This window comes from Perca flavescens, unplaced genomic scaffold (genome assembly GCF_004354835.1).
Source record: "Perca flavescens isolate YP-PL-M2 unplaced genomic scaffold, PFLA_1.0 EPR50_1.1_unplaced_scaf_6, whole genome shotgun sequence".
NCBI classification, from domain to species: Eukaryota; Metazoa; Chordata; class Actinopteri; order Perciformes; family Percidae; genus Perca; species Perca flavescens.
The window spans coordinates 66,666-85,917 of record NW_021166713.1 but is presented as its reverse complement, the minus strand read 5'-3'; the positions used below and the strand labels follow the sequence as shown (position 1 = coordinate 85,917).

General features: G+C 41.5%; 1 protein-coding gene across 1 annotated transcript; it reads left to right on the top strand.

Annotated features, from left to right (window-relative positions):
- Window positions 1–248: 248 nt before the first annotated feature.
- LOC114552051 (protein NLRC3) lies at window positions 249–17,363 on the top strand. The gene is made up of 11 exons (XM_028572757.1): window positions 249–292; window positions 2,382–2,502; window positions 2,590–2,709; window positions 3,670–3,774; window positions 3,928–4,006; window positions 4,151–4,379; window positions 4,545–6,336; window positions 6,434–6,607; window positions 6,703–6,876; window positions 15,016–15,062; window positions 16,796–17,363. The coding sequence occupies exons 2-11, from the start codon at window positions 2,396–2,398 to the stop codon at window positions 17,335–17,337; spliced, it is 3,369 nt and encodes a 1,122-aa protein (XP_028428558.1). The 5' UTR covers window positions 249–292; window positions 2,382–2,395; the 3' UTR covers window positions 17,338–17,363.
- The last annotated feature ends 1,889 nt before the right edge of the window (window positions 17,364–19,252 follow it).

Here is a 19,252-nt window from a genome sequence, read left to right as displayed (position 1 = left end):
TTTAATTGGTTTTGTGCATCTAAAAAACAATATGATGTTCTGGTAGAGAAAGAAACGTCTTTCTGAAAATAAAGGTTTTGTAAAAATCAAAAAATCTCTCCCTCTCTCTCTCTCTCTCTCTCTCCCTCTTTCTCTCTCTATCCCTCCCTCTCCCTCTCTCCCTCTCTCTCTGTCTCTCTCTGTCTCTTGCTCTCTCTCTCTCTCTCACTCTGTGGGAACCTTCTTTTCAGCTTTTTACTTTCACTTTCTCCGTGCTGTGATCCAGATTGGTTTCCTCCAGGTTAAACTTTCGGTAAGTGACATTTTCGGCTGATTTCTGATCTTTTAGTTTCATCTAATGTAAAAAATGTTGTTTGTGTTGTTGAAGAGTACAGTTAGCTGTTAACCTGCTATAGTCAGGATGGCTATCAACAGGAGAAAATACTTTGTTAGTGAAAGAAAACCTGACTTGGCTCCTTCCTGTTATGCAGCAACATGAAGTACTTCCTCATATTTAGTCAAATAAAATGGCTTACAGCAGTGGTTCTCAAGGGTCTTTCAGTAATGTTCCCCCTTTGAACAGTGTTTTTAAGCCATGTACCCCCTCACCAGCGCAGATAATATTTGGTAGAAAAAACAAGTCAATAGAGCGATTTACTAAACAACAGCCTTGTACCAGGAAAACATTTAAATGATCATGGAAAAAGGAGACAAAAACTTTTAAAAAAAACGACAAAACTTTGGAAAAACACTGTAGAACACTAGGGTGACAAAAGTGACAAAAAATTCAAATAAGCAACAAACTTTGAAAAAAGTGAAAAAAAACTTAAAAAAAGATAACAACTTGAAAGAAAAAAAGACAGTAGAAAAAAGTAAGGAAGAAAGGCAAGAATAGGTCAAAACAAATGACAAAACCTTCAAAAAAAGTAAACAAACTTCAAAAAAAGAGACAAAAACTTTGAAAAAAGTGACAAACTTTGAGAGAGAAAAGACAGTAGAAGTAACTCCAGCCTTGGAACTGAAAAACATTTTGCTAAAAATGTCAAGTATGTCTCGCTGCAGCCCCGCGGGACCACATCCAAGTCAGCCATTTGTTGTTGTTTTTCCTTCCGTCCCTCCCCATACACTGGAACGCACCAAGCCAGCCTGGTAGTGAAGCTGATATAGCCTCTTGGTTCACATTAGATGATAGAAACTGATGATGTAGGCTACACACAAACAACATTTCATGTAACAACAGTTAAGTGTAGATGAAGTCACTGTTCGTTCATTTGATTTCTGATTTTGAAACAATATCCAAATTTGAAGAAAAGAAATTGGTCATTTTAAAGCTTGTTAATATTGATGACAATGTGTTCAAACGGAAAACGAGCCATATTTCATTTAATTTAGCCCTCTAAAGTAGAATGGTGTTATTTCGTTATCATGGACTTTCATATTAACAACAAGAATTCAGTCTCCATTACAACCAAATGTACAAAGGGTGAAATTTTGCTTTATTAACAATGAACTAGATTGGGAGTTTGCCGTAGTAGCAGCAGCCAACAACTGGAAACTTGTTACAATTTTTGTCAGCTATTTCACCACTAAATTCACTTCTGAGTGTACAGAGGCCCAATAACAGTAACTACATGAGCACTTCATTGTTGTTGCATGAAATGTCATTTGTGTTTAGCCTACATCATCAGTTTCTATCATCTAATGTGAACCAAGAGGCTATATCAGCTTCACTACCAGGCTGGCTTGGTCCGTTCCAGTGTATGGGGAGGGACGGAAGCAAAAAATAAAAAATGGCTGACTTGGATGTTGGATGTGGGCTTGTCATCAAGCCCCGTCTTCCCGCGGGCTGCAGCGAGACATACTTGGATTTCTGCAGCTTCTCTGGTTTCATTCTCTTGAATCATCCAAATATCAGGATCAAAGATGGCCGCCACACAAAGTGACATTCAGATTGGATTTCCATGAAGCAGTAAAATCCTCCAAACAGCTCCATGAGGCCATTTAGTGGACTGATAGAAGTAGAGCAGCTGATGGCAGCTTCCTCTGCTCTGATTGGTCCTCACCACTGACCAGTGAGAACCAGCAGCATCTTCTCTGTCCAATAACAAACCACTATTGATCCATGTGTTGATCAGTTCTCTGTGTTGAATGAATGAAATGTGATGAAGTGATGAGAAAAGGTCCTCAGTAGTTCCCAGAGTTCAGTCATGTTTTCTAACCGCTTCTTTAGTCTGAGCAACAGTCCAACAAGCCAAAAGGATTCAACTGACACTGATATGACACAGAGAGAAGCAGCCAATCAGAGGACCAGCTGCTGATATTTATCTTTTTTTCCAGGAGAAATGATGTGAGGGATGAATGAGTGATGATGTGCTGATGAATGATTGTACTGCTGCTCTCAGTGTTTCCTCTCCAGATGAAGGTGTGGACTCTGCTGAGTCAGTGTGAGAACAGAGAGGAGGGAGCCCCTCCCTCTAAAACCACTCTGTGTGGGGAACATGACAGCCAGACCAAAGCTCAGAGGTGAGAGGACCATCTCTAAATGTCCACCACTCAGATCACTCCACCACCATTATTCACACTCAAAGCACTGTGTGTGTTGTGTTTCAGCCCACAGAAGCAGCACAGACCTGGACCTGGTCCTGGACCCAGCTGTGTGTCCATGAAGAGTGACCAGTCTATCCCTCTTATTATAAACTTCAAAGATGGACGCCACTCTTTTGATCACAGGTGAAGATTTTAAACTGATGATTTAAACAAAATGATGTTTTTATTTATTGTGAGATCGCCGGGTTTTAGATGTTTTTAAAAATTCTTTTAATGGACGGTGACGGCATTATATTTTACCTTAACTGCCCTATTTTATGTCTTTCATTTTCTTTTATACATAATTGTTTGAACACAACTGGAAGAAGCCTGATAACTTTTATTATTTTATTGCCAACGTCTGCTTCACTGTCATCATTTGACAATAAAGAACTTGAAACCTAAATATAGGAAAAGGACTCTCAGTTGAAACTCACTGCTTCGAGACATCTATTCCTCTTTTTATAAGATTAGATTCAACTTTATTGTCATAAAGTAACAAAAAGTACCGGTACTGAGACAACAAAATGTTATTAAGCTTCTAACCAGAAGTGCAAAAATCAGTAAAGTGCAGAGTGAATATATACAGAATATATACCAGGGAAAGATACTAATAGCCACCAATGCCCTAAATTGGTACGTTTTAAGTGGGACATTTCAGAGCAGACAGTAGCTAATGTTGATGTAAACACAAATGTATCAGAAAATGTTTAGGAACTTTATTCTTGACCGGTCCTTTGTGAGAGACCGAGACGAGACCAAAACACATCTTGAGTAGCTACAACACTGTCAAGGGCTACCAATCTAGTTCTGCCATCTGGAATTAATTAAAATTAAAATATTATCCTTATTAGACATTAACATTACTATTCCACCATCATGGTCACCCCACAGCATCATATTCAAACCGGTGCTGCACCCCGCACTGAATACAGCTTTAAAACATGTCTAAAATAAATATTTATAATAGGTCATACACAATGTGACCAATAACTAGCTGGATACTAATATAATGTACAGACGATGTACTGTATTTAACCACTCTAAGGTTTTGTCTCAGTGTGTTGTGGGTGCAGTGCAGAATTTACCTTGTGTTTCTATCAGGAGTAATCTGGAAGAACCTGAACCCAGCTGGGTGTCCATGAAGAGTGACCGGTCTATGTATGATCCTTTAAACTTCAAAGATGGACACCACTCTGTTGATCAAAGGTGAGGATTTCAAACTGATAATCAACAGGACTAGTAAACGTTTACTTCTGATTCACTGTTAACATCCAAATATCACTTCATGGACCTTTACCATGTGTTTGTCTCTGTGTGGAGAGACATATTGTGAGCTATTTCTTCCTGATTCCTCCACAGAGTGGACCAGGATAGCTCAGAGGTTCCCAGTGGTCAGTCTGCCCAGCAGCATCAAACACACCTGGACTCCATATGTATGGTCTGTACATGTACAACAACTACTTTTGCATCTATGGTGTCCACACTCATCTCCATGCTGCACTTTTTGTCTGTCCAACATGGATCTGATGTTTGCTTCCATGATTTCAGTTTGATTTGTCATTCATATAATCTTCTGTTCCAGCTGCTGGAGGAGAACATCAGCACTTTTGTGAAGAATGAGCTAAAGAAGATCCAGAAGGTTCTGAGTCCAGATTACCCAAAATTAATGGAGAGTCAGAGGGAGGATGAGGAGGTGTTGGACGGTGAGGATGAAGAGCAGAGGAGGAGCAGCAGAGAGGCATTTCTGAAGATCACACTGCACTTCCTAAGGAGAATGAAGCAGGAGGAGCTGGCTGACCGTCTGCAGAGCAGTAAGAGGATTTCTCTAAAGATTTAACATGCTGGATAAATGGGACATTTACTAATGTCTCAAAATATTTAACAACATATTATATTCAATATTCATATACTCATTCTCTGAGGAAATGTTGAAATATGTTCTTTGATGTATTGATCTTTGTTGTGTGTTCATTCAGGAAGTTATCGTGGAGTTTGTAAGCGTAAACTCAAATCTAAGCTGCAGAAGAAGTTCCAGTGTGTGTTTGAGGGGATTGCTAAAGCAGGAAACCCAACCCTTCTGAATCAGATGTTCACAGAGATCTACATCACAAAGGGAGGGACTGCAGAGGTCAATGATGAACATGAGGTCAGACAGATTGAAACAGCATCCAGGAAACCAGACAGACCAGAAACAACAATCAGACAAGAAGACATCTTTAAAGCCCCACCTGGAAGAGATGAACCAATCAGAACAGTGATGACAAAGGGAGTGGCTGGCATCGGGAAAACACTCTTAACACAGAAGTTCACTCTGGACTGGGCTGAAAACAAAGCCAACCAGGACATCCAGTTCACATTTCCATTCACCTTCAGAGAGCTGAATGGGCTGAAAGAGGAAAAGTACAGCTTGGTGGAACTTGTTGATCGCTTCTTCAGTGAAACCAAAGAAGCAGGAATCTGCAGGTTTGAAGAGGTTGTGTTCATCTTTGACGGTCTGGATGAGTGTCGACTTCCTCTGGACTTCCACAACACTGAGATCCTGACTGATGTTACAGAGTCCACCTCAGTGGGTGTGCTGCTGACAAACCTCATCAGGGGGAATCTGCTTCCCTCTGCTCGCCTCTGGATAACCACACGACCTGCAGCAGCCAATCAGATCCCTCCTGAGTGTGTTGACATGGTGACAGAGGTCAGAGGGTTCAGTGACCCACAGAAGGAGGAATATTTCAGGAAGAGATTCAGAGATGAGGAGCAGGCCAGCAGAATCATCTCCCACATTAAGACATCACAAAGCCTACACATCATGTGCCACATCCCAATCTTCTGCTGGATCACCGCTACAGTTCTGGAGGATGGGTTGAAGACCAGAGAGGGAGGAGAGCTGCCCAAGACCCTGACTGAGATGTACATCCACTTCCTGGTGGTTCAGTCCAAATTGAAGAACATCAAGTATGATGGAGGAGCTGAGACAGATCCACACTGGATTCCAGAGAGCAGGAAGACGATCAAGTCACTGGGAAAACTGGCTTTTGAGCAGCTGCAGAAAGGCAACCTGATCTTCTATGAATCAGACCTGACAGAGTGTGGCATCAATATCAGATCAGCCTCAGTGTACTCAGGAGTGTTCACACAGATCTTTAAAGAGGAGAGAGGACTGTACCAGGACAAGGTGTTCTGCTTCATCCATCTGAATGTTCAGGAGTTTCTGGCTGCTCTTCATGTCCATCTGACATTAATCAACTCTGGAGTCAACCTTCTGGCAGAAGAACAAACAAAATCCTGGTGGTCTGAAGTGTTCGGAGACAAATCAACAAGTTTCTACCAGAGTGCTGTGGACAAGGCCTTACAGAGTCCAAATGGACACCTGGACTTGTTCCTTCGCTTCCTCCTGGGTCTTACACTGCAGACCAATCAGACTCTCCTACGAGGTCTGCTGACACAGACAGAGAGTAGCTCAAAGACCAATCAGAAAACAGTTGAGTACATCAAGAAGAAGATCAGTGAGAATCTGTCTGCAGAGAGAAGTATCAATCTGTTCCACTGTCTGAATGAACTGAATGATCGTTCTCTAGTGGAGCAGATCCAACAGTCCCTTAGTTCAGGAAGTCTCTCCACAGATAAACTGTCTCCTGCTCAGTGGTCAGCTCTGGTCTTCATCTTACTGTCATCAGACAAAAATCTGGACGTGTTTGACCTGAAGAAATACTCTGCTTCAGAGGAGGCTCTTCTGAGGCTGCTGCCAGTGGTCAAAGCCTCCACCAAAGCTCTGTATGTGCACACACAACTATCCAGATTAAATGGAGTTTTTCTTTATTCAGAAAATAAATAACTTTTGTTTTCTAATGTATTGCTGATTCCTCTTCAGGCTGAGTGGCTGTAACCTGTCAGAGAGAAGCTGTGGAGCTCTGTCCTCAGTTCTCAGCTCCCAATCCTCTAGTCTGAGAGAGCTGGACCTGAGTAACAACGAGCTGCAGGATTCAGGAGTGGAGCTGGTGTCTGTTGGACTAAAGAGTCCACAATGCAGTCTAAAAACTCTCAGGTCAGGATTCAAATATGTTTCAAAGTTTACCCACTAAGCCTTGAATGGCTTTATGTATTTGATTCATGAATTTACTGACTAAAGATCATTTTCAGGTTGAGTGGCTGTAACCTATCAGACAGAAGCTGTGAAACTCTATCCTCAGTTCTCAGCTCCCAGTCCTCTAGTCTGAGAGAGCTGGACCTGAGTAACAACGAGCTGCAGGACTCAGGAGTCAAGCTAGTGTCGGCTGGACTGAAGAGTCCACACTGCAGACTAGAAACTCTCAGGTTAGTGTTTTTTTAACAATGCAAATTAAACATGTTTATGATGCTGTACCCTCGTAACCCCAAATGCATATTTTGTTTAAAAGACCGCCAAAGAAAAAACACTTACCGTAGAAAGGAGCTGGGGGGGATTTTGCTTTGGCTTGCCAATTACATTGAATTTAGAAAGTCAACCACTTTTTTTCTGTTTTACAACAGTTAATATCTTTCATTCATCATTATGATAATATTCAATTCAATTCAATTCAATTCAATTTTATTTATAGTATCAAATCATAACAAGAGTTATCTCGAGACACTTTACAGATAGAGTAGGTCTAGACCACACTCTATAATTTACAAAGCCCCAACAATTCCAACAATTACAGTAATTCCCTCAAGAGCAAGCAGTGCGACAGTGGCGAGGAAAAACTCCCTCTTGGGAAGAAACCTCGGACAGACCCAGGCTCTTGGTAGGCGGTGTCTGACGGGCCGGTTGGGGGTGTGATGAACAGTGGCAATAATAGTCACATTAATAATGGACAGTGACTGGATGTAGCGGGGAGCTGCAGGGTTCAGCAGGAAGAAGCATGGCATTGTAGGGCACCGCTGAGCTCGGCAGGGAGTGCAGCAGGACCACGGCGACAGCTGGAACCAGGATCTTGGTGCCAACGTTCTCCAAGGAAATACGCTGGGGTAAAAAACATAAGGACTCCGGGGCGTAAACTCCCCAGAAGCTAAGATTAGTAACAAGCATTTCTGGGACTAAATACACACAAATAGTAATAGTAAAAGTAATAGAAAGGGAGAGGAGAGAGCAGCTCAGTGTGTCAGAGGAAGGAAGTCCCCCGGCAGTCTAGAACTATAACAGCGTAACTATAACAGCGTAACTAAGAGAGACAGGTCATAAGAAGAGGTAGCTTTTTCGGGCTTAGAACTCTCCCCCTGCCGGATCGGGCTTGGCTGGCCTGTCTCCCTCTACTTTGTTATGTATTATTAATCTAACAATTATGAAGAGAAGCAGGTGGGCCAGTTAGGTGAACACTGCAACTCCTCACTCCCTAACTATAAGCTTTATCAAATAGAAGAGTTTTAAGTTCATTCCCAGATCGGGAGCTGGTTCCATAGGAGAGGAGCCTGGTAGCTGAAGGCTCTTGCTCCCATTCTACTTTTAGAGACTCTAGGTACCACCAGTAACTCTGCATTCTGGGAGCGCAGTGCTCTAGTGGGACAATAGGGTATTAGGAGCTCTTCTAGATATGATGGTGCTAGACCATTTAGAGCTTTGTAGGTCAATAGAAGGATTTTAAACTTAATCCTGGATTCAACAGGAAGCCAGTGCAGAGAAGCTAATACAGGAGAAATATGATCTCTTTTCTTATTTCTTGTGAGAACACGCGCTGCAGCATTCTGGATCAGCTGGAGAGTCTTAAGGGACTTATTTGAGCAACCTGAAAGTAGGGAATTACAATAGTCCAGCCTAGAAGTAACAAATGCATGGACTAGTTTTTCAGCGTTGTTTTGAGACAGGATATTCCTAATTTTAGCAATGTTACGAAGATGAAAAAAGGCTGTTCTTGAGGTTTGTTTTAGATTGGCATTAAAGGATATATCCTGATCAAAAATAACTCCTAAATTTCTGACAGTAGTGCTGGAGGCCAGGACAACACCATCCAGAGTAGCTATATCTTTAGATAATGAAGTTCTGAGGTGTTTAGGTCCCAGCACAATAACTTCAGTTTTGTTAGGGTTTAACATCAGAAAATTATAGGTCATCCAGGATTTTATATCTTTAATGCACGCTTGAAATTTAGCTAGCTGACTGGTTTCGTCTGGTTTGATTGACAAGTATAATTGGGTGTCATCCGCATAACAGTGAAAGTTAATTGAGTGTTTCCTAATAATATTGCCTAGAGGAAGCATATATAAGGAGAATAGAATTGGTCCAAGCACTGAGCCTTGAGGAACCCCATGGCTAACTTTAGCGTACTTGGAGGATTTATCATTAACATTTACAAATTGAGATCGATCAGAGAAATAGGACTTAAACCAGCTCAGAGCAACTCCCTTAATGCCAACCAAGTGTTCCAATCTCTGTAACAGGATTGAATGGTCAATAGTGTCAAATGCAGCACTAAGATCTAGTAAAACAAGAATGGAGACAAGTCCTTTGTCTGCAGCAGTTAAAAGGTCGTTAGTAATTTTCACCAGTGCCGTCTCTGTGCTATTATGCTTTCTAAATCCTGATTGAAAGTCATCAAATAAACTATTGCTATGTAGAAAATCACATAACTGATTAGCAAACACCTTCTCAAGGATCTTGGAGAGAAAGGGAAGGTTAGATATAGGTCTATAGTTTGCTAAGACATCAGGATCGAGGGTGGGTTTTTTCAGAAGAGGTTTTATCACAGCTACTTTAAATGACTGCGGTACATAACCTGTTAATAAAGACATATTGATCATATCCAGTAATGAAGTGTTTACCACGGGTAACGCTTCTTTGAGTAATCTCGTTGGGATGGGGTCTAAGAGAAAGCTAGATGGCTTTGCTGAGGATATCTTTAACATTAATTGTTGAAGGTCTATAGGATAAAAGCAGTCTAAGTATATGTCAGGTCTAGTCGTTATTTCTAGCGGTCCTGCATTTAAAGGTGAACCGTTAGAAGTTGAGGGCAAAAGGTGATGAATTTTATCTCTAATTGTTGTAATTTTATCATTAAAGAAGCTCATGAAGTCATCACTATTCAGAGCTAGAGGAATAGATGGCTCAGTAGAGCTGTGGCTATCTGTCAGCCTGGCTACAGTGCTGAAAAGAAACCTTGTGTTGTTCTTGTTTTCTTCTATTAGTGATGAGTAATAGTCTGATCTGGCCTTTCTTAGGGCCTTCCTATAGGTTTTCAGACTTTCTTGCCAATCCAAACGGGATTCCTCCACTTTGGTGGAACGCCACTTACATTCAAGTTTCATGAGATTTGTTTTAATTTATGTAGTTTGGGAGTTATACCAAGGTGCTAATTTCCTTTGCTTCATCATCTTCTTTTTCAGGGGAGCAACAGAGTCTAAGGTCGTCCGTAGGCAAGTCGTAGCACCGTCAACAAATGTATCAATTTGAGAGGGACTGAGGTTAACATAGAGGTCCTCTGTTATGTTAAGGCATGACATAGAGTCGAATGCTGTTGGAATATCTTCTTTAAATTTAGCTATAGCACTGTCAGATAGGCATCTGGTGTAGAAGCTTTTATCTAATTTAATATAGTCAGGTAGTAAGAATTGAAAGTGATTAAAGAATGATCTGACAATACCGAATTCTCATGGAAATATTATTAAATCCTCAATTTCAATACCATATACCAGCACAAGGTCGAGGGAGTGGTTAAAACAGTGCGTCGCCTTGTGCACACTCTGACTGAATCCGATTGAATCCAGTATTGAGTTGAAAGCAGTACTAAGGCTATCATTGTCAACGTCCACATGGATATTAAAATCACCTACAATAAGTACTTGGTCTGATTTAAGGACTAAACTTGATAAAAACTCTGAGAATTCAGATAAAAATTCAGAATACTGACCTGGAGCCCTGTAAATAATAACGAATATAATTGGCTGTAATGTTTTCCATTTTGGATGTTGAAGATTAAGAACAAGACTTTCAAAGGAGTTATAATTTAATTTAGGTTTAGGAGTAATTAACAAGCTTCCATCAAAGATGGCTGCAACTCCCCCTCCTCGGCCTGAGCCTCTAGGAATTTGAGTATTAATATGACTGGGAGGAGTGGCTTCATTTAGACTGACATATTCTTCATGGCCCAGCCAGGTTTCAGTAAGAAAAAATAAATCAATGTTGTTATCTGATATCAACTCGTTAACCAATAATGCTTGAGAAGACAGAGATCTAATATTTAATAGTCCACATCTATTTTTCCTATTTTGTTCTATCGTTGCAGTCGTTCTAATTCCAATTAGATTGTTAAGTATAGCGCATCTGTTGTTTACCTTTGATTTAACCGATCTGAGTCGGGGAACAGACACCGTGCTTATTAGACTATTAGTGGGTGACTGCTCCAACGGAAGCACAGAGGGGCGCGTAATACTGCACCCCTGATTACTAATATCAAACTTGGGTTGTCATGGTTTATGTCTGATAAACTCGGTCAGATTTTTTGATATGAGAGCGGCTCCGTCCCAGGTGGGATGAATGCCGTCTCTCTCCATCAGACCAGGCTTTCCCCAGAACGCTCCCCAGTTATTCACATAGCCCACATCATTAGCTGGGCACCACCCCGACAACCAGCGGTGGAAGGATGACGTACGGCTGTACATTTCATCATTGGTCAGGTTTGGCAGGGGTCCAGAGAAAACTACTGAGTCCGACATTGTCTTTGCGTATGCACAAAGTCACTCAACATTCAATTTAGTGATCTTCGATTTACGACCATTACCCCCTACGTGAAGTATGATCTTACTGTATTTACGGTTCTTTTTGGCCAACAGCTCTAGATGGGTTTCTATATCGCCCGCTCTGGCCCCGGGGACACATATGACCGTAGGTACTGTAGCTGCCGGGGCCACAGGCTTCACATATCGCAGTATAGAGCTCCCAATAACCAGAATTGGCTTCTCAGCGGGTGTATCACTGAGTAGGGAGAACCTGTTAGAGAGGTGAAGACGCTCCGGTTTAGAGCGACCGTCATCATGTGCACTCCCTGGTCTAGATCTAACGCTACGCTTCCCTCTAACGCTACGCTTCCCTCGGACAGTCACCCACTCGCCCGGCTGCTCGGGGTCTGACGGGGGACAGCTAGCAGAAGCTAAAGAAGCTACAGAAGCTACGGTATGGTGGTCCGCATTAACTACATGGTGCTGGCTAGCTACAGAAGCATACGATTCTGATTCCATGGTGCGGAGCCGTGACTCAAATTCACTAAGCCTTGCCTCCAGAGCAGCAAATATACTAAATTTATTACATGTATCGTTATCACTAAAGGAGGCAGAGGAATAGCTAAACATTTGACACACAGAGCAAGAAAGAGCAGGAGAGGGAGAGGAATTAGCCATTGCTAATGGCTAAGCTAAAGTAGCTAACAGCGTTTTAACAATTGTAAATTCAGCGAGTCAGTCACTGTAAGTGAAGCTAAGTATAAGTGCTTGAGTAAAACAATTGTAATTCAAATGCAATCCAGGCAAATAGCCGCTAATTTAGCCAGTAAAGCAGAGTTCAATAAGATTTTGCCGGAGCAGCAAACTAGCGTTTGTAACACGGGAACACCGGAAGTGACACAATACGCTCACCTTACACGTCAGCACGTCCTTTCCTTCCTTTCCATCCTTGGGGATACTATCCACCCTGTAAATTATGCCTGATACTGCTCAAAAGACATTTTGGAGCTATTCCTGCTTCTGGCCATGGTTGTGCTTGTTAATTTGTGATGCAAGACTTGCAGAGAGCCCACAGTGAGTAATAATGTGACAGGAGCAAAAACGTGTTTGTGTGTGTGTGTGTGTGTGTGTGTGTGTAGTCTGTCATTCTGTCTGGTGTCAGAGGAAGGCTGTACTTCCCTGGCCTCAGCTCTGAGGTCCAACCCCTTGCATCTGAGAGTGCTGGACCTGAGCTACAATCATCCAGGAGACTCAGGAGTGAAGCTGCTGTCAGCTGGACTTAAGGATCCAAACTGGAGACTGGACAATCTCAGGTACGGACAGATGGACAGACAACAGCAGCTCTGCCACTGTTTGTCTGTCACTAACTGATGAACTCTGGTTCATGATTAAAGGTCTGATATGTAATACTGACAGCTAGTGTTTAAAAAAGTTACTGCAATAAAAATTCTAAATACTGGAGAGAGTTGTCTCACCCGCCCCCTCCTCCCCAGACTCAAAGTTCACGGAGGTTGCCAGGCTGAGACAGCAGCATCCGCAACAATGTTGCTAGACGATTGTCTCACATAGCCAGACATTACTTCACAGCACAGCAGCTACGTGGAGCTCTGTACCCAACTGACAAACACACTTTTTCGGCTTAGAATTACAGTAGGAACCGCCAAAAACCCCACAACCTTGCTGTCCTCTCCACATGCCAGACAGGCACACTTCCTCGGCTTAGAATTACAATAGGAACTGCTAAAAATACCACTACCTCACCGACTGAACACACTTCATTTGCTTAGAATTACTGCAACAATCGCTAAACACACTGCAAACTCACAGTCCTCTCTTCCCGATTTACAGCCCCCCTCTCGTGGCTTGCCTGTTTGTTAGCAGTTAGCAAGGTTAGCATGGCGGCGTTAGCCAGGTCTAGGGCCCTATATTTAGAGAGTTTGGCCAACTAGGGAATCGAATGTTATGAGCATACTGTTTCGCGATTGGTTCCGAGGTGGTGACGTGTTTCATGGACTCCATGGTTGATAACAACATTCATATGATTCCCATTGATATTATGTAGGGAATAGTGGATGATAGTGGATGTAATAAATTATTTAAAAAATGACATAAATCACAGAAAAAATGCCCAACTGTTGTGCTTTTGGCTGCAATGAAAGACTGAAAAGAAGCAAAAGATTTCACAAGTCCCCCTGTGAACCAAAAAGGTGAAAAGTATGGAAGCTGTTCATTATTGTGTGAGGTAAATGTAAACTTCTCTCTTCGATATGATAACAAATTACAAAGGACAAATATAGTAATACCATCGTTAATGTGTACATTGCTGAAAAAACACTGCTTTAGAAATGAATGAAGTTTGAAGTTAGCCTTATCCTAGCGTTAGCTTTTTCGCTAGCAATCCATGTACCTAAATGCTTGTGATCTTGCCACAGTCATAGCTATGGCTTCTGGTCTTGACTGAGTCCAGGTGTCTTTATTATCTTCATAATAATATTGGAGGGAAAGTGAAACACAGCTTGGACGGGATGTTGTTCGGCTTTTCACAAGTTTAGACAGCTACCCGATGTTTGCTAACGTTAGCACAACAGTGTTAGCCTAGCCTGCTAGGTAGCTAAATATTACGACTGCCTTCGGAGTTTCCTATATCTGCGTCCACGTTGTCAACATAAGACCTGTGGCATTAGTGCTCCTTTTGTACCATCATTTTATTGAATGAAATAATAAGCTTCGCTTCCCTGACATGGGTGTTGTTTTTATTACGTTACACACAAAGCTAGCTATAGTTAGCCTGTATGCTAGCTATAGTTAGCCTGTATACATTAGAAAGGTAAACAGTGCTAAGAGACTTGTTAGGCGACGTGGTCACTCACTACAATGGGCATTTTTTAGATATCCATTTACGATATACAGGTAATAACATGTATATGTCTGTTTAAGGTGAAAATAAGCAATTTATTTCAAGATAGCATATCCACCCCATAGGGTTACACTGTAGAGTCATCTGACGTTGGTATCCAATATGGCCCCCATGATTTGAGTTGGCCACACTCTCTAAATATAGGACACTAGCCAGGACTAGCCAGGACCCGTTGGGATCACTTTACTGGCTGTGTCTCAATTGTTTTTGCGAGTAACCAACTTGGGTACTCTAGTTATATAATTCAATGTGAGTAGCTACACAAATGTTGAAATGACATAAAATGCCCGTCCCTAGTGGCTGTGATAAATTAGCCTGAAGCTAATGCTTACCTGTTCAGGAGGAAATAAGCCAACTCTGCGTCCTTTTGGGATCTAAGCTGTCTCCATCTTTCAAATACATCTCCAATATTTACCAGGGGGTTGTTATGTCTCTGGTCACGCAACTGTTAGAAACATGCTGTTTTTTGTTGTTTTTATGTCAGGTAGAATCTATCTCCGTTGATCCTGTTGGTTTGTTTGCTGCTTTCATGGCTGTACTACCGTTCCAGCTGTAGCGTGCTGGGTTTATGTTTTTACAGATATATCTGGCAACCCGGCCTGGCTGTAAACTGGACAGTTGATAACAACACACAGGCCAAAACATAAACAGAAATTCCGTCACGGAACGTAAATTTCAAAAAGAAAAAATACTGACATTAGCATTGTTGTCAGAAAAGATAGTATTTCAGCTTAATGTGTTTCCTTATCTGATGAGGCATTGGTTTCATTTTTGGATTTATTACAGTACATATATTACATATTGGACCTTTAATGGAGGATCTGAGTGAAAGTGTATGAAGTTGATGCTGACTTAGTTTCTTCCTGCAGGACGGACCATGATGGACCACAGAGACTGAGACCTGGTCTGAGGAAGTGTGAGTGTGTTTAAAGTTTGATTCATGACAACTCTAGATTTGGACATTTTCTTAACTGATGAACAATGATTCATTTCTCCAGAAAGTTTCTTTCAGTGTGGCTGGAAAGATGTTCGAATTCAGCTCCCCCATGCTTTCGTTTTAAAACATTTACTTTTACTACACGTCGTCTTACTTGATTTTTTTCTTCAAAAGAAAAATTGAAAATATGTACTTACAAAAAACAAAATGTGTTTTGAATTTGGTTGTCTCGTTTTTCGTTTGGAAAAACAAAACAAACAGACCAGCTGATTTTGTTGTTTTAACTCAAAAATCAAAAACCCACATGACTTCTGTTTTTGGTTTCAAATGATAACAAAATGAATGTCACAGAGATGAAAAGTAGAATGAAACATCCCAAAAAACGTCCAAAAGAGACACAGAAACATTGGAAATAAACTGAAAAAGGCCAAAAAAGAGACAGAAACGTTGGAAAAGAACTTGAAAAAAGAGACAGAAACATCGGAAAAAAATGTTGGAAAAGAACTTTTAAAAAGAGACAGAAACTTTGGAAAACAACTTGAAAAAAGAGACCGAAACGTTGGAAAAGAACTTGAAAAAAGAGACAGAAACGTTGGAAAAAAACTTGAAAAAGAGACAGAAACGTTGGAAAAAAACGTAAAAAAATATGTCCAAAAAAGAGACAGAAACATTGGAAATAAACATTAAAAAAAAACGTCCAAAAAAGAGACAGAAACGTTGGAAAAAAAACTTAAAAAAACGTCCAAAAACGTGAAAGAAATGCTGGAAAAAACCTTTAAAAATAACGTCCAAAAAAGTGACAGAAATGTGGTAAATAAACTTAAAAAAACGTCCAAACAAGAGAAAGAAACTTTGGAAAAAAACTTCAAAAAAGAGACAGAAACATTGGAAAAGAACTTGAAAAAAGAGACCGAAACGTTGGAAAAGACCTTTGAACCCTTGTGTTGTCTTCCTGTCAACCATGAACTTGTCCTTCCAGGTCTAAATAGAAAATGGACTTTGATGTTGTCGTTTTTTGTCTCTTTGTCTGATGTAGTTGTCCCTTTTTCCATGCTTTTGGAGCTTTTTTTAAAACCTGAGCTGGTTTAATAATAGGTTTTACACTCATTCTTGGAATTCATTTATATCAAATTATACATAGGTTTTTGGTTCAAAAGACAGAAATGATATTTAAGATCAGAGGATGTGGAGTGGATTACAGATGGGTAGATGTTAACCTTTAGTCCACATACTGTTTTGAAACCATTTCAAATATACATTTCAAATACTATAAGATTGAATAAAACACCCAAAAAATTCAATGAAAGTAATCATTAAATTTACCTGAAGAACCATCCATGTTATTTTTGGGCAATTTGGTAGAAAGAAATCCATAATTCTGATATAAAAGACTTTGACCCGAGGACAACACAAAGGTTAAAAAAAACCTCCAAAAAAGAGACAGAAGGACGGAAAAAAAACAATGGAGCTTTAATAATAAAACATAGTTTGTTGTGATTGGGTGATTGTAAATCTGTAAATCAGCATCAGATGTATTCATAAACTGAATGAATTATAACTGGATTGTTGAAATTAAAGTTTGTTAAAGATCATTCACAGCTGAATATGAAATGAAAGTTGAAATGATTTTCTTTCAGTAGTTGTCAGTAAAGTTATTAATAAATCATCAGATGATAACCTGCAGCTGTATTGTGTCTTGTTCTCTCCATCAGATGTCTGTGAACTGGAACTGGACCCAAACACAGTAAACAGAAACCTCAAACTGTCTGACAACAACAGGAAGGTGACACATGTTGGAGAGGATCAGCCATATCCTGATCATCCAGAGAGGTTTGACTCCTGGTATCAGCTGCTGTGTAGAGATGGTCTGACTGGTCGCTGTTACTGGGAGGTTGAGAGGAGAGGAAGGGTTGAAATATCAGTGAGTTACAGAGGAATCAGAAGGAGAGGAGACAGTGATGACTGTGTGTTTGGAGGGAATGATCAGTCCTGGAGTCTGGTCTGCTCTGATGATGATGATGAAGGTTACTCTGTCTGGCACAATAAGAGAAGAACAGTCCTCACCTCCTCCTCTGTCTCTAACAGAGTAGCAGTGTATGTGGACTGTCCTGCTGGAACTCTGTCCTTCTACACAGTCTCCTCTGACTCACTGATCCACCTCCACACCTTCAACACCACATTCACTCAACCTCTCTATCCTGGGTTTATGGTCTGGTTTGGTTCCTCAGTGTCTCTGTGTCCTCTGCAGGACTGAGAGTCTCTCCTGGGGTCTGTTTCAGAGAGCAGGTTTGGCATTCTCGTTTGGCTCTCTGTGAAGGCGGTCGCATTTTCTCGTCTAGTCTTTGTCTCTGTGTACTTCTAGAGTCTCTCTCTCGGCACTGCTCCTAAACTACGAATTATGGATTTGATCAACTGGTCTCTCAGCGCAATTGACACCATCTTCTCGACGAGAAGCTTGGGTTCGGGGGAACCTGACTGCCCTGCCGGAACGTTCGCAGCTGGCTACACGATGGACGCGTGGGAGAGGTGGCGGGTCGTGTGTCTGGCGGTTCTTTCCGTGGAGGACATTGAAGATATCTACCTATTCGGAACCATGATAACAGGTCTTTTGCTGATTGGCTCAGGCACTGCCCTGGTTTATAAAGAAATTAAGAAGAAGACGGGAACCGAGCAAAATATCAGCCTGCCCGTCATGGTTGAAGCTGTGGGCAGAGCTTTCGGAACTCAGATTGTGACTTTGACCACCATGAGCCACAAATTGGATACTATGATCACCATGAGCCAAAAACTGGATTCCATCTTGGAGAGACTGTCAGCTCTGGATAGGCTGGACAACGTCTCAGGGAAACTCACGGTTTTGGCAAGGAAATTTGATCGATACAGAGACCAGAGGGGACATTTCAGAGAAGTCGAGAGTGACTAATGCGGCTCCTGGCCCAAGACAAAACAAATTCCAATGTTCTCTTTTCGGCCCCTGAACCAGCGCTGGCCTTGGCCAAGGCGGTGTTGAATAATCACCTCCCCTGGAGCACTGCAGCGAGGCACACTCTTATGTCCCTACCCGATTCCCACAGACACCTGTTGATTGTTGACTCGGACTGGGTCCTGTTTCAAGGCTGACTCCATGGCAACCGGCTGTGTATCGCAATGACAATCGTGCGGTCTGAGAAAACCAGATTACGGGGGACAGACGTAGCTTGACTACTCAGGCCTACATACACACAAACTCTTACATATATACAGATATGCAATCACCCCCCACCCCCAATCCAGCGCCTTCACCGCTTCTACCCCCAGTGACAAGAGTTCTGTGACATCTGGTCTGCTTGCCTGTGCTGGACTACCTGCTGAGGGAAACAGAAAGGGGGGGTGGGGGTGGTAACTCCAGCCCGTTTCAGAAAGAGAGGGAACTTAACCTCCGAGTCAGTTACTATGGTAACTGAGCCTGATCCTGATGCTAACCTGGTCAGGAGCAGGTTTTCTTCTCTCAGTCTCCTCCCTCTGACACAGCACTCTTTCATTTCCTCATTCATTCATTCATTCTCTCAGTCTCCTCCCTCTGACACAGCACTCTTTCATTTCCTCATTCATTCATTCTCTGTCTCCTCCCTCTGACATAGCACTCTTTCATTTCCTCATTCATTCATTCTCTCAGTCTCCCTAACATTAGTGATACGGAGCATATTAATAAAGCCACTGTCTGCAGAGCTGTCAGAAGAGTGTAACTCGCTCTGAAACGTTTTTTTAAACGTTTTTGTAATGTTCCCTGGACACAAACCATTAAAAAGGAGTTCCACAGTATTGCAGGTGAATATGGAGCTAAAAGAGTCTCAATAAAGATAAATGCACACACTACATTCACACATGCACACACAGGATTCATACATGCACACACAGGATACACAAATGCGCACAAAATTCACAAATACACACAAAAAATTTAAAAAGCACAGAAGATTCACAAATGCACAGAAAATTCACAAATGCACAGAAAATTCATAAATGCACAGAAAATTCATAAATGCACACACAATTCAGAAATGCAAACAAAATTTACAAATGCACACAAGATTCACAAATGCACAGGACAAGATTCACAAATGTATTTCTGATGCACACACAAATAAATCTTGATTTACAAACTGCTTGCGGTCTGTTAACTTCCCTGC

Excerpts from the sequence above, each read along its gene's own strand:
- LOC114552051 (XM_028572757.1), top strand. The coding sequence starts at position 2,396 with ATGAAGGTGTGGACTCTGCTGAGTCAGTGTGAGAACAGAGAGGAGGGA. Across the intron at positions 4,007-4,150 it reads ACCTGGACTCCATATGTATG|CTGCTGGAGGAGAACATCAG; the intron begins GTCTGTACATGT and ends CTTCTGTTCCAG. Across the intron at positions 4,380-4,544 it reads GGCTGACCGTCTGCAGAGCA|GAAGTTATCGTGGAGTTTGT; the intron begins GTAAGAGGATTT and ends GTGTTCATTCAG.